At 38.1% G+C, this 14,788-nt stretch overlaps 2 protein-coding genes across 2 annotated transcripts in view; both read right to left on the bottom strand.

Moving 5' to 3' along the window:
- Window positions 1-3,085: 3,085 nt before the first annotated feature.
- Window positions 3,086-4,623, bottom strand: LOC110019269 (UDP-glycosyltransferase 73C3-like; the record flags this gene model as incomplete). The annotated part of the gene is given in 1 exon segment (XM_020716884.1): window positions 3,086-4,623. A coding segment is annotated over 1 exon segment (1,318 nt), but the record flags the coding sequence as incomplete, so codon positions are not given.
- A 5,877-nt stretch (window positions 4,624-10,500) lies between these two features.
- The window catches only part of LOC110019305 (type 2 DNA topoisomerase 6 subunit B-like), a 24,439-nt gene continuing 20,151 nt past the window's right edge, over window positions 10,501-14,788 (bottom strand). Inside the window, exons 9-13 of the mRNA XM_020716927.1 lie at window positions 13,309-13,505; window positions 13,008-13,149; window positions 12,189-12,411; window positions 11,454-11,578; window positions 10,501-10,791 (exon numbers count right to left, since the gene is read on the bottom strand). Of these exons, the coding sequence (XP_020572586.1) occupies window positions 10,501-10,791; window positions 11,454-11,578; window positions 12,189-12,411; window positions 13,008-13,149; window positions 13,309-13,505 (978 nt within the window). The remainder of the gene's footprint in view (window positions 10,792-11,453; window positions 11,579-12,188; window positions 12,412-13,007; window positions 13,150-13,308; window positions 13,506-14,788) is intronic.

Raw genomic sequence — 14,788 nt, 5'->3', positions numbered from 1 at the left:
TAGCCTACCTGCTGAAGAGCGAACCCCATAAGAAGGTAATGAAAAATCAAACAATGCCACAATATCTTACTCCAATGAAAGGGCTAGTGGACAACATCGTGACATTCAGATCAACTGTGGACACCAAAGACATCATTCATTACATCCTTAAAGGGCTACCTCTACCTTATCAGGCATTTAAAATAGAAACCTAAGATTTATACTCTCTCCTTCACAATAAAGAGATCAACATCGCCAATGACAATTTCACCCAAGCAACTCAAACAAATAGCCACATGGCACTATACTGCCAAAGGGGACACTGTCGAAACAAATACAGGGGAAGTGGCCACAACAATCAATCCTACAGGAGTCCAAGCGAAGGCAATAAAGAATCCTCCAAACCCAACAATGCAACCATTTGCAAAATCTTTCTCAAACACACTCATCTTGTGCCTCAATGTTGGCATCGCTTGAATCTCAACTACCAGTCCAAACACTCAGCCAAACACGCAACCCTTTTTACCTCACCCACCTCAAATCAAAAATCAGACATTGACTATGGAGCGTAAAACCATTTGACAGTTGATCTCGGGAATCTACAACATTCAGACTCGTATCAAGGGTACGATTAGGTGTTTGTTGGCGATGAAAGTGTCATTTCTATGCAAAATAGTAGTCAGGGACTCCTCTCCACTACTGCTCATAAGCTTTCTTTCTTTAAATTGTTTCACACTCCTCAAATTACCCACAATCTCATTTATATACCTCAACTTCTTCTGACAACAATTTTAACATTGTGTTTGATGCCTCTGACTACCAAATCAAGGATTGCACAAACCAACAAATGTTCCTATAACGTCTTTGTCGTGAGGAACTCTTTTTCATTTCCATCCGCAAGCAAGCCCTGTCTAACGAACCACCACTGCCGACATATGGTACCTCTGACTCGACCACCCCAACAATAATGCACTCTATGCTATAGTTAATCAATATCCTCATCTTCAAATTTCTAATTTTAATCCCTTTTGAAATTCATGTGCTACAGCTAAACAACGGAGATTATCATTCTTTTTTTCCTATTAATCATACGCATCTTCCTTGTGTACTTATTCACGCTGATTTATGAGGGTCATCCCAACATCTAATCAAGGCTATCGGTTTTATGACATTTTTGTTGATGGCAAAACTCATTATACATGGGTGTTTCCAATGATCCACAAATCAGAAACTCTCACGTCATTAAACTTCATCATCAAGTTGAAAAACAATTCAACACCGATATTAAAATTCTAAAATTTGACGATGGAAGGGAATACAAGAATAAAAACTTTGATGAATTCTTGGCCACACAAGGCATAATTCATCAATATTCCTACCCATACATACCACAACAAAACAGTCTTGCTGAAAGAAAACGCCATCACATACTTGAAACGACAAGAACTTTATTTGTCATATCTAACTTACCACTCAAATTCTGATCAGATATTATAATCACTATTGTTTGTTTAATTAAATGTATACCATCTCCCAACACTCGAAATACCTCTCCCTTCAACCTCTTCTACAAACACTCACTAGCATATGAAAGTTTGTGATCATATGGATGTGCTTGCTTCCCTTGGTTTCCTCCATCACATTGCAGCAAATTTGACCAAAGATCCGAGCAATGCATTTTTATCAGCTATCCCGGGAACTTCAAAGGCTATAAATGATTTCATCCACCAACCAACGAAATCATCATCTCCCGACATGTCGCATTCAATGAACTCCACTTCCCTACAAATAATCAACATCAAACAAGCTCTTCTCTACCAACACCCATTCAAACACCAGTCATACTTCTTCTACTTCCCTCTCTATTAGCTCCACCGCAACCACACAAAAAAACTCCACTTTCTCATACCCGCCTAGCCCCTCATCACCTACAGCCACATTCAGTTCTTCTTCACCACCGAACTTAAACTCCTCACCAGCCATACCCCCTTATCCAACTATCGTGTTTGCAACTCCAACTTCTCATCCTATGATTGCTAGACTTTGTTGATTGGTTGATCTAGTCTGGTTGTCGCCCCTTGATCCTTAGATGAGGAGTTGTAGTCAGGGTAGCGAGACCAGACTATCAGGCAGATGCTCAATCACCGTAATCTAATAGGTAGCTCGTTCCACAAAGAGAAGAGCCCGTTAGAGAATTATAAGACATTGTTCTATTGTTAATTTTTTATTCCTGATGATGAGCCTTAGAGGTGTTAGTAAGATGATAGGTGGTATTGAGAAATAGGATCTTTCCTCGAGTCGGATCTACCGAAAAGTAGTTTGCTGCCTTTGATCGGCTTACTTATAGCGGTTGGCTCGGATGTTTATATGTTTTGTTTTAGTCTTATTGGCTTGAATTCAGATCAATCTAATTGCCCTTTTTGTCCTTATCTTGGTTTGATTAGCCTTCGGGTTTGGCTTGGATACTAGCATCCGAATGGATAAGTAGGTCTCCTCTTCTTCTATCGATGAGTCTTTATTTATCATACTTTTTTTCTTCTAAAGTGTTAAATCTCATTAAGTACAGCGCAGCACATACAAAATATAATTCAAGCGCTTATCATTTAACATGAAACGTAAGCCATGTTAAACGAAGATGTTTTTTGCCTTTTAGGAGAACGTGGAGACTCAGAATAGCCTCCTGGCGAAGCAGAGCAGAGATGAAACAGAGCAATTAAAGCGCATCAACTAATTCCTAACATTTGCGCGTGTACGTGTAGGACATCACCGGAGCTATGAACTAATGTTAATTAAAGAGCTCATCAAAATCTGGAATTTATATTTAGATGTTTCCATTCTCAAATGATGAATCAATATCGAAAATTGAAGAGTAGTACGAGGAAGAGAGAGAGAGAGAGAGAGAGAGGAGATGATGTATTGACGCAGAGTTAATGCCTCCCATGCACTCGACTCCCTGCAAGCGTCATGGCGTAGTTAATCAACTGACTCAAATTCTCATAAGAAGACCCTCCTTCCTCCATCGAAATCCTCGCCTCCTCCCCAAGCTCCGCCGCCCTCTTCCTAATCCTCTCTCCTTCCTCCCCTCCGCACATAACACTCCTCACCGCCATCTCCACCTTCTCCCTCCCCACCATAGCCTCCTCTAGCATCGCCTGATAAAAAGACGGCAGCTTTACCCCAACCCCAATCCCCATCCTCAGCACCTCCACCACCAACTTCTCATTCAGAAACTGATCCGAAAAGTGCGGCCAAGTCACCATCGGCACACCCGCAGCCACCGCTTCTAACGTCGAGTTCCAACCACAGTGCGTCATAAACCCTCCCACCGCCGGATGTTTCAGTATCATCACCTGCGGCACCCATCCCTTTACAATAAGCCCCCTGCTCCTGTTCCTGTTCCTCTCCTCAAACTCCGAAAGCCACTTACTTACCTCCTCGTTCTCCTCCGCCTCCTTCACCGCCCACACAAACGCAACACCAGACCCCTCCAGCCCCGCCCCAATCTCCACCAGCTGCTTCTTTCGTGTACGCACGAGGCTGCCGAAGCTGATAAAAAGAACCGACCCCTTTTCTCTTCCATCCAGCCATTCAAAAACGCTACCTTTATCAATCCCCGCGCAGCCATCGCCTCTCACCGCCATTCCGCCGGCGTCTTTATGCACGAGCGACACCGGCCCGACAGCCCAAACCTCCTTCCCAACCGACCTGCGGTACTCCTCGATGTACCATGACTCCAGTTTGTAAAAGGTGTTGAGCACAAGCCCGTCTGATGCGTCCTCTGCTTCCTCCACCTGTTGCATAACATCCTTCATCTCCGGCCTGTCGAAGAACCGCTGCGCCATCAGTTTGTTCACTTCGATTCTCTGCGGGAGGTCCGGCACCGTGAAGATTTCATGAACATCTGTTACTTTCTCATAGAGCTTGTGTTCGGCGAGCTTGAGGGTGCAGAGCAGGAAGAAGCAGGAGGGCCCGTGAAAAACTAGGCGTGGGATGTTGAGATCGTCGGAGACTTCCATGGTCCACGGCATGCACTGGTCGGAGATGATGCAGGTCGGCGACGGTGGTTGGGAGCGGATGTAGCTCTTAAGCGGGTCGGCCATAAGATCTAGGGCTTTGAAGAAGGGGCGGATGAGGTCTACCGTAGTGATGAGGTCGAGGTTCTCGCAGCCGTCGGGAAGTCCGGCGGATTTGCAGGGGAAGGGGAGCTCGATGAGTCGGAAGAGAAGGTTGGAGGTGGTGGCGTGGTCGGCGATTGCGCGGAGGCGGCGGGCGTTGAGTGGCGTGGTGATGAGGCTGACAAGTGAGCCGCGGTGAGCGAGAAGAAGGGCGAGGTCGACCATGGGGATCATGTGCCCTTGCGCCATTAACGGAACCACTACGAAATGGGATATCGGCTGATGGTCGCCGCTGATAAGGACGTTCATGGTGAGGGAGGAATGGATATCAGATCAGTTGGTATTTGCTGAGCGGGTTCTGAATTGAGTTTCAGTTGCTTCGACTTGAGTTGCAGAGATTATGGGACTTTTAAATTCGTCGGAAGGAAGAAAAAAAGAAACACTTTGGGGGACATCTGGAAGCTTGGGTTGCCGGAAAAGCTGGGAGAACCTACGCACCACAAATATTTTATCTTGAAAAATTAAAAAGCAGTTGCTTTACATTTTGCATCTAAAATTCTAGAGAATTAAAATAATTCAATATGAATAATAAGCTCATAAATTTACTCTGCCCAATTAAAGAATATAGAGTTACAAAATTAATTATCGTAAATATAAATAGTAATTCATTGATAATATTCAAAGTGGTTGTAATGAATGTAGTTATTGGTGATAGCATGTTGCAAGGGTTATGGTTGATTGCTAAGGAAGTAATATTCTGTCGTGAATGTTGTTTTAGTGGTTGTAGCGCTAGCTTATTATATAGGCCGTAGTTGAACCCCATGGTATTAGTTGTTTGTGTGGACCGCAAGTGGTTGCTTCAAACGTGTCGATTGTCTATAGAGGTCGTAGTAAAGAAGTTGGGAGCTGTGAGATGGTTGGTTACACAGTTTGTAGTTGTGATGTGTGATAACGTTCATATGTCGCAGAAGTTAGAGTCAGGAGCTATATGAGTTATGGGCTACCTAGGTCGTAGTGCTGAGCTCTGATGATGTTCATTGGTTGCACGGACCAAAGTTAAAAGTTGCACGAGCTGTGAATCATTAGGTTATAGTTTATGACATAGGTCGTAGTGGTAAGTTGTGATGAAATTCGTTGGCCATAGAAACTGAAGTAAAAAAGTTGCACGAGCTATGGACAAAGTATAATGTAGTTGTTCATGTAAAACGTAGTAGTAAGTTGGGATGACTTCTGTCGACCACAGATATCGAGGTCAGGAGCTGCAAGAGTTGTGGACCACATATGTTGTAGCTGGTTGCATAAGTCATAGTAGTTAGCTGTGATGATGTCTATAGGTCGCAGAGTTCGTAGTCAGGACCTCCACAAGCTATGATGAGAAACTGAAGTAAAAAAGTTGCACGAGCTATGGACCAAGTATAATGTAGTTGTTCATGTAAGTCGTAGTAGTAAGTTGGGATGGCTTCTGTCGACCATAGATATCGAGGTCAGGAGCTACAAGAGGTGTGGACCACATAGGTTGTACCTGGTTGCATAAGTCATAGTAATTAGCTATGATGATGTCTATAGGTCGCAGAGTCCGTAGTCAGGACCTCCACAAGCTATGACCAAGTAGGTTGTAATTGGTCGTGTTGGCCATAGTGGTGGGGGTTTTCAATTTTTTAAAAACCCAAGACGACAGCTTCCATCCTGACCGAATTTATTTGCTAAATTGTTGCTATTTTTTTTATTTATTCAATATTCAAGCCAACTTTTAAACAACAACAACAACAACAACAACAAAGCCTTAATCCCACTATGTGGGGTCGGCTACATGAATCCTTTTTCTCCATTGCGTCCTATTTAGTGTCATATTTTCATTTAGTTCTAGTAAATTAAGATCATTTTTAAAACAATAAGCCCAAGTCTTCCTCGGTCTACCTCTGTCTTTCTTAACACAAGTCGAATTTAAAGCATCTACTCTCCTAATCGGATCATCTAATGGTCGACGTTTAATATGACCAAACCATCTAAGACGACTTTCTCTAATTTTGTCTGTCACAGGAGCTACACCAACCCTATCACGAATATATTCATTCCGCATTTTGTCTCTAAGTGTAAAGCCACTCATCCACCTAATCATTCTCATCTCGGCAACACTTAACTTTTTATTATGCTTCTCTTTTAAAGGCCAACATTCAGCGCCATAGAGCATTGCAGGTCTCACCACCATCTTATAAAATTTTCCTTTCAGTCTTAGCGGTACTTTTCTATCACACATAATTAAATCTCCCCCTCGAATCATATAAATGATCTGAAGAGGAGATGAATCATAAATAATGCATATACGATGAACATAGATAAACAAATTAAAAAAAAATATGAAGGGCTTATGTATAAGGTAATCCTTGTGCAATAGGTCGAGAATATATGTTCGAAAAAGTTTGGATCGAAATACTTCGAAACATGGTATCTATTAAAAAAATCCTTACATAAGCCACCCATAACTAGAGAACTAAAAAGAATATTTTTGTTCTCGGTCAAGAGCACTCATAAAGGAACGTATCCCTTTGATTAACTACATCTTGGGAGATATCTAAGAATACTCTCGATAAAAAGATTCTTGCTTACATTATCATAATCAGTAAATAAGTCACCAAAAGGATGGTTATCTTGATGCATTCAAAGCTCTCGCTAAGTCACGGGAGAGAGAGTGAATCTCTCACATCCTAATTGGTAGCGGCTCATCGGCATGCAAGGACTATTAAATAATCAAGTTGACTCATAGGGTCCACACTATGCTTCCAAGGTCTAACCGGGTCATAAAGGCATAAGGTGAATCACCATATCCAAATGGGTGGCGGTCTATCTACAATCGAGGCCTACAAGACGACATCAATTAAGTCACAAAGGACAACATGACTCAAATGGGCTCAACAAACGGGAAAGGTTGAGTAATCTTAATCAGGTAAAGATAGTCGAGTCAGGATACCACAAATACGTCATCCCAAGCTATTAAGACCCTAAGTCTACCTAGTCGTGAAGGTAGTCGACCAAGCACAACCAGAGACTCCTTGTCAGCAATCTGTGAATTGCACCTTCCAAAGTAACCTCTGTAGCTCAAAGGTCAAAAGAAAGAAACTCCAAGTCATTAGACCTATAAATGTAGAGCTCAAAGAGGTGGGACTTATACTTGTCAAAAAAATTGTGAAGATGTCACCAGAATGAAGAGAAAAGAGAGGTCCAACTACAAAGCCGAAAACACTCCAAACAAAAAACTTGGAAGCCTCTAACATCCTAGTCATACTAGACAACCGCCTACGTATAAAACTTATGCTGGTTAGTCAGGTTGAAGAAGCACGGGAACTTCTCCTTGGGACATGCAATATGATGCAATTATCATGTCCTAAGCGTGGAGTCCCTATTAAAGATGACTTGAAATATAGTCATGCATACAAACCATTTTAAAACCGGCCTGAAGGTCATATAGAAAGTAAAGTGCAAATTTTAAAATCTTAAAATATTTTAATTTTAATCTTAAATTTTGATTTTATCTTAATCTTTTATTTGGATTTTTGTAAAAAGCTTAAAATATTAGTCCTTAAAAATCCTAAATTACAACGCTAGATTCCCAAACAAATCACAAGGTAACAACAGTGAAACTGGCAAGCACATGCAAGAAGCAAGTAAGTAAACAAGCCAAACAAATAAATAATAGCAGGTCAAGTGTCGTTGGGTCGGCATCATATCCCAGAAAGCAAAAAGAGTGATCAGGCACCGCATATACATACTTGATCCAAAATGTTGTACATTAAAGAGAATGTTGAATTAAGATAAGGGACACGAGCATCTGCTCATGGTCCCTACCACGTGGTTCCACGCCAAAAAAGTCTTAGAACTCATTCTCGTATCTTTTTTCCGCTACATGACTCTTATAGGACTTTAAAAGTACATAAGAAAGTCCAAAAAAGACTCGACCTGCACGAAAATCATGTTAGCAAAAAGCTATCTACATGCAACATAAATCATGCCTAATCAGAGGAGAGCTAAATAGCACTTGCAAGCAAAATGTTAGCTTTAAATCATTACAGCTCCTCCCTGTTGAACATGACTCTGCCAAAAAAACACCCCTAACATACTCGTTCAGAAGTCTTGCACCCATTACACACACTAAGCAACACAAAATATGATGTCTGGCTAGGGCAACCAAACCAATAGAGAACTATAATCAAGAAATCAAAAAGACAACCTATCACCCTAGTCCTAGCCTAGCACATCATCTAGTATAGTGTCCTATCACAACATCTATGTGTGTGCACAGTGTAGGGGTAAAGTCTGGACGTATGACTTTGACGGGGTCGCAACACCAACTCCATCCTAAGAATCCAAGGGATCTAAAACACGTCAATGAGAAGATGACATTTTAAATAAGTGGCATCACATATGGCCTAAGTTAAATAGTTTTAAAAGTAAGGCAGATAATGCATATAAGAAAATATCAATTTTTATACTTTAAAATATATTACCATTAAATGTGGGTTTGTAACATGCAAGTAACATATTTTAGAGTCATTGGAACCTTAGCATAGTCATACACAAGTTAATCATAATATGAAAACTAGCATTACTCATTCAAATATACTCGTAAACAATGCTCGTTTAGGTATTACAACCAACAAATGGGTCACTCATCCAAACGAGTAGGATGAATAATCACAACATGCACAAGACGGAACCCACTTTGATTATTCAACCAAAGCATGAATAATCACAACGAACGACAAAAGGTGATTCACACATCATGCAAATATGAATGCAAGAATGTACATTCATGACACACACAAAGTAGGTATTTTGGGTACATGTTACCTATAAAGAGAAATTACGCCATCCCCGGGAACCCAAACCAGATGTCCTGCAACGAGTACAAAAATGCTACAAATGTGTTTGCATCAAGTATAGGATACCGTTAAGAGAATTACTCCATACCCGAGAGACACCTAAATGAGCACACACAAACATGCAATCAATGCAACGGGCGCTAAAGGCGAACAAGCAAGCATACACAAGATGTTAAGTGTCAAACATGTGATTCGTATAAGTTAGAATCACATAACTAGATGGACACATATTTTGTCAAGCACGCGTTCAGTGGCTAGAAAGCATAATTTGTACTCAGTACAACGTGAAATACTTACGACATTCCTAGATGGTGTCGTAGGGATTGAGGTTACAGTGTTCTCATCCAACTGAAATGTGCAACGAGTGGCTTTATATGTGAGCCGCCTCCTAACAAAGTATGCAAGTGTTTATCACTGTGCATACCTTGAAGTATGTTCGAGGGACACTTGTAGGTGCAGGTGCTCAAAGAGACTCTACAAATAAGGGTGCTCAAAGAGACACCCAAACATGATACATGCTGCAAAACATACAAGGCAAGCAAAATGCAACATCCAGATGGATGCAAAAGCAATTTGAACATGCAATGTGATGCAAACAAGCATGCAAATGTGTGCCTCAAAGGATAGGGTGATCGGACCGAAACGATCAATTGAACCTAAGTGATCAGACGGTCGAGTCAAAGCGGCGATCGTATCGAAATGATAGGGTGATTTGGACCAGAACGAATGATCGAATTTATGTGATCAGATGATCGAGTCGGGGCAGCGATTGTACTGAAAGGATATGGTCATCATACCAGGACGGTCTATAGAATCCAAGTGATCAGACGACCAAGCCAGGATGACGATCGTATCAAAGGGATAGGGTGATCAGACCGAGACTTCCGATCGAACCCAAGTGATCAAAAGATCGATCTGGATTAGCGATCATACCAAAGGAAGAGAGATCAAACCGGAACGACCGATCAAACCCAAGTGATCGAACAATCAATCCTGAGTGGCAATCATACCAAAGGGATAGGGTTATTAGACTAGGATGGCAGACCGAACCCAGGTGATCGCACGCTCGAACCGAGGCGGCAATTGTACCGAAAGGATGGATTGGGAGAAGACTATTGATACTCACAACACAAGTCTTTAGCCTCAACTATTACTAACTTTAAAAAGTGAAATACACTTAGCTATTAGATATGTAAATACATAGAAAGTTCAGAATGTATGTAAATTTACTTTTTTTAATTTGATGCGTGTTGTATAACTATCAAGATATATAACTGATATAATTTGTAAAATTTAATGGAGTAGCCTATTTTTATGAAAGAGAAAAAAACACATAACATGTGGTATCATTTTGGATGTCCATTTCAATTATCCTCAAAATCAACGAAGATGCTCAATCCCATATGTCCAAAAAGCCAACATCATCATCACGACCACCTTCGTCATCTTCCAGGCAGTCTTCGTCATACAAAGGCTCACATTCAAAGAGGTTGGGAGCCAAATCTGCCGCGCCCTTGCCCTTTTTCAAATCATTCATACTTATAATTTTCATGAGCTTTTCTTGGATGCAAATCCAAAGGCTCACATTCAAAGAGGTTGGGAGCCAAATCCGCCGCGCCCGCGCCCTTGCCCTTTTTCAAATCATTCATGCTTATAATTTTCATGAGCTTTTCTTGGATGCAAATCTGTAACATCTTTGTGTCAGAATCCTTTGAGTTTAGGCCCAGAAGAGATGCACATTCAGCTTGGAATTCCTGATCGTTGGATGAGGCTATGAGACTGGCAATGGATCTTGAAAGGTCTGGTGCATGCTTCTGGATCTGGATTGATAGATTTGTAGATTAGTAATTATGCTAGATCGAGGAAATCTTAATGCCATGGAGTTTTTTGAGGAACTTGAAAAGAGTCTGTTTGGATGCAAATAGAATTTAATTGAGGTAGGATTTAGCACATAAACTAAATACAAAATTAAGTTACGAAGAAATTAAATATATGATTAAGTTCAATGCAGGAAGAGAAGTAAAACTATGAAAAGAAATTATGTATATCTTTTGAATACTACTTCCCATATGATTTACTCGAATAAAAATTTAATCTGAAAGAGAGAAATATGATGTTTAAAATGAAGATAAGAATTTTGTGAACTTTAAAAACTCCGATAAAACTGAGTACAGACCACCCGAAACTTGTTATTTAAAAATCAACCACCTTTCATCCATTTTGTCAAATTCTCACTCAAATATAAAAATTCATGGTAAAACCCACCCATATTTTTCATTTTTATCAAATTATCAATAGTTTGATATTAGCACGCGTTAATTTGTAAAAATCTATGTTTTGGGTGGTTTGTATGTATTTATCCCTAAAATTGAACCGAAATGTTGAATAAATATTAGTTAAATCTTGCAAACCAGCAGCGCCAAAGATTTTCTTAAGAGAAAGAAAATATTCAGTAGGACATAAAGGAAAAAATATGTAAAACCTTTCGAGAATGCGAGCTGAGGAAAAGCTCTGTATATTTGTTCTTCAAATCATCAAGTGCAGTCTTAACTGCTTTTCTGAGAAGCTTCATATCCGTTGTCTCTTGGCTTGTTGGCAGTACCGTGCCTGGAAAAGCATTAAAGATTGCATGAGAGAATTAACACACTTGTAAGAAAAGCTTTTGAGGTACCACTAAAAATTTCACATTTAGTAATATATCATCCAACCATTTTTAAATATTAGTACAACATTTATTTCTATTAACCCATACTAATATACTAAATTAATTGAATAAAAAATAATAACATAATTAATTGGTACTAACAGAAATGAATTTTCTATTTAATGCATTTAAAAAATAATAAATGTATCTGAAAATCATATATTCTTATTTTACATAAAATCAAAATACTATACATTTTTGATAGATGGAAACATTACAAGTATTAATACATCATAAAGTGAAATTAACAACAATTTGAATGAATGATTGTCATTAGCAAACCCAACAGACCAACATTACTAATCTTTTGAGATTAACATAGTAGATAGTGCAATATAAATATTTAAATAAGAGATTGTAGGAGATGTTTTGTTTAATAGTATCATAAGAATTGAAATATAACACAAATAGTTTAAAACCTATGATCCAGTGGCACAGGTATATATTAGTGATTTTAATTAATTAGATGATATGACAATAAATAAATAAATAAATGACTTTGTGATGACATACCATTAAGATGATCTTCTGGAGAAGGACAATTCATGAAGAAGCTATGAATAGCAATGTCAATGTGAGCTAATGGTAAATCCTCCCACTGAAGCACAGCCTGACCATCTCCGTCAACTACAATCTCCTTCAATTTCAAACCATAAGCTTGCCATTTTATGCCTTCCAATGAACTCAAAGCAAACTTGGAGATTGAAGTGGGTGAAAAATTTTGGTAGTACAGCACCTGCGATATGCTTGATTATAAAAAACCAAATCAAGAAATAATACCTGTACCATAAAACTTTGTGTAAGGCTTTGGCGTAGTAAGAATGTTGGTTTTTTAATGTCATTCGACTAGGAGCATATTAAAATCCACAAAATGCTGTAATACTCTGATGTTTTTTTTTTCAGTTTTTCTTTACGTGGTTACCATTTTAAAGCAACGGCTACAACTCTAATCCAAATCATTGAAACTAAGCTTTACAGATACTTGTTTTTTCTTCCAGGGGAATGCTTAAACTTGATATGCAGAGCTGCTGTTACTGGCTGAAAGTTAATTTGTTGCTGAAAAGATAATGGGGATGAATTGCTTTATAGAAATGCAAGTACTTTCCTTTCCAGAGAATACCGTCTCAACTAAGATAAAAAACCATGTAGATATAATACATGCAAAAGTAAGGATTAATAACAGCTTCAAAAATTAACTTAATTGTTTCACTAAAAGGATAACATTGAATATTAAATGCCCAAATAAAAATTATACTAGCGGAAGATTCCAATTTGTTACTTTGACAATTGTAGCTACTGAGAATAGAAGGGGTTGCACAAATTGAAGCAAACCTCTGTGGTTTGAGAACTTGCCCTTGAACAACAAGGCACTGTCGTTGCCGGTACTATCACAATTGCCACGTCAAAAACTTGTCCCGCATTTCTAGCAGTTCTTAAACGGCTTGCATGTCCCATTCCAACCTTCATATCTTCTCTACAACAGATCAGTAGATAAAAAACGGATATAAATCCAATTAACCCGCATTAGGCTCACTTTGGGACAATTATCATTTAAACCAATTAAGGTTTGCTGAAGGGAATTTATAAAAGAGACTAGTTAACAAACAAAATAGTCTTGGTTTAATAAGTTTACCCTCTAACAGAGCAAGCTATTTCCTCACTGCCTCTATGCTTAAGAATATAGTCTTCAAGGCCAGAAGTCATGGATTCAACACTTGAAGCAAAAAGTGGGCCAGAAGCAGAAAAAGGATCTTCAGTTTTCAGAAGAAAATGTTCATGCCTAGAACTCTGATTATCTATATTTTGAATTGAAAGATCAACCAAAATATCCTGAGGAGAAAAAAAGCAAAGATAATCTTTGAAACAGCCAAGAAACTAGTGTTAATGAGCCTAAGAGAAAAAACCTTGCAAATAAATTGAGAATGAAGCTAAAGAAACAGCAAAAACTTTGCAAAAGGATAATAATGATGATTGCCCTCTCTGTTTAAAAAATATCCTATCTGGATAAAATATGCCTAAGAGAAATAACCTTGCAGGTTGAAATAGCGCTTAGATTATTGAACAAAAGCCAGGTCATAATTATTCTAACCAGATCAAACAGACTTTGTAATAACTGGAATTATAAATAATAATATTATTAATAATATGAATATTAATATAAATTGAATAGGCACTTAAGCGATAAATCGACCGTTGACTTGGGGACGAAACACGCCGAGCTTAAGGTAAGTCAGTTTATATTTTTAATTATAAAAGATATATTTTTATTTAATTAGATGTTATAAAGTTATAAAATATCTTGTGAATTATTAGCAAAGATTAAATCTGGACAAACCTTTAAATTAAAAGATTAGAATGAGAAGGTTTTGACAGCATCGAATGTGCAGGTAAGGTTATGTGCATATGTTTATAATTATATAAATTATTTTAATTAAAAGTATTAAATAATGATTCCATATTTAGTTGCATATAGATAAATCAGAACCAAAGCTTTAACATATTAACTTAATTATTAAAGAGAGTAATGAATACAAATGCATATATTCGAATAATATAAACTTACTTGAATCTTAAAAGTTTGATATTTTGTTTTATAGTTTATTAATATCAACATAGAGATTATTGCGACATCAAGCTGATTATTAAAAAATGAAAATTTAACGTGATAAATGGGTGAGTAATTATGTTTTTAAAATTACAACAATGCTTTTTTATTTTTAAATATATTAATACTTGCAATTTTTTTATTTTTATATCTTATGTCAATGCATATAGATTTGATTCTTCATATCGTTAGTCGCGAAGTATGCATGTTAAATACAGTTGCATAATAGTCTAGTTTAAGAAGATGTCAGATTATTGCACGATGCTTATGTTCCAGGAAAAATATATATGTTAGCTTATTGCATGGTCACACACACAAATATTATACATACATACATACATATATACATACATACATACATATATACATACATACATACATATATACATACATACATACATATATACATACATACATACATATATACATACATACATACATATATACATACATACATACATATATACATACATACATACATATATACATACATACATACATATATACA

This window comes from Phalaenopsis equestris, unplaced genomic scaffold (genome assembly GCF_001263595.1).
Source record: "Phalaenopsis equestris unplaced genomic scaffold, ASM126359v1 Scaffold000054, whole genome shotgun sequence".
Classification (NCBI taxonomy): domain Eukaryota; kingdom Viridiplantae; phylum Streptophyta; class Magnoliopsida; order Asparagales; family Orchidaceae; genus Phalaenopsis; species Phalaenopsis equestris.
Note: the sequence above shows the minus strand (reverse complement) of the source record. Positions and strands in the feature narration are given on the sequence as shown.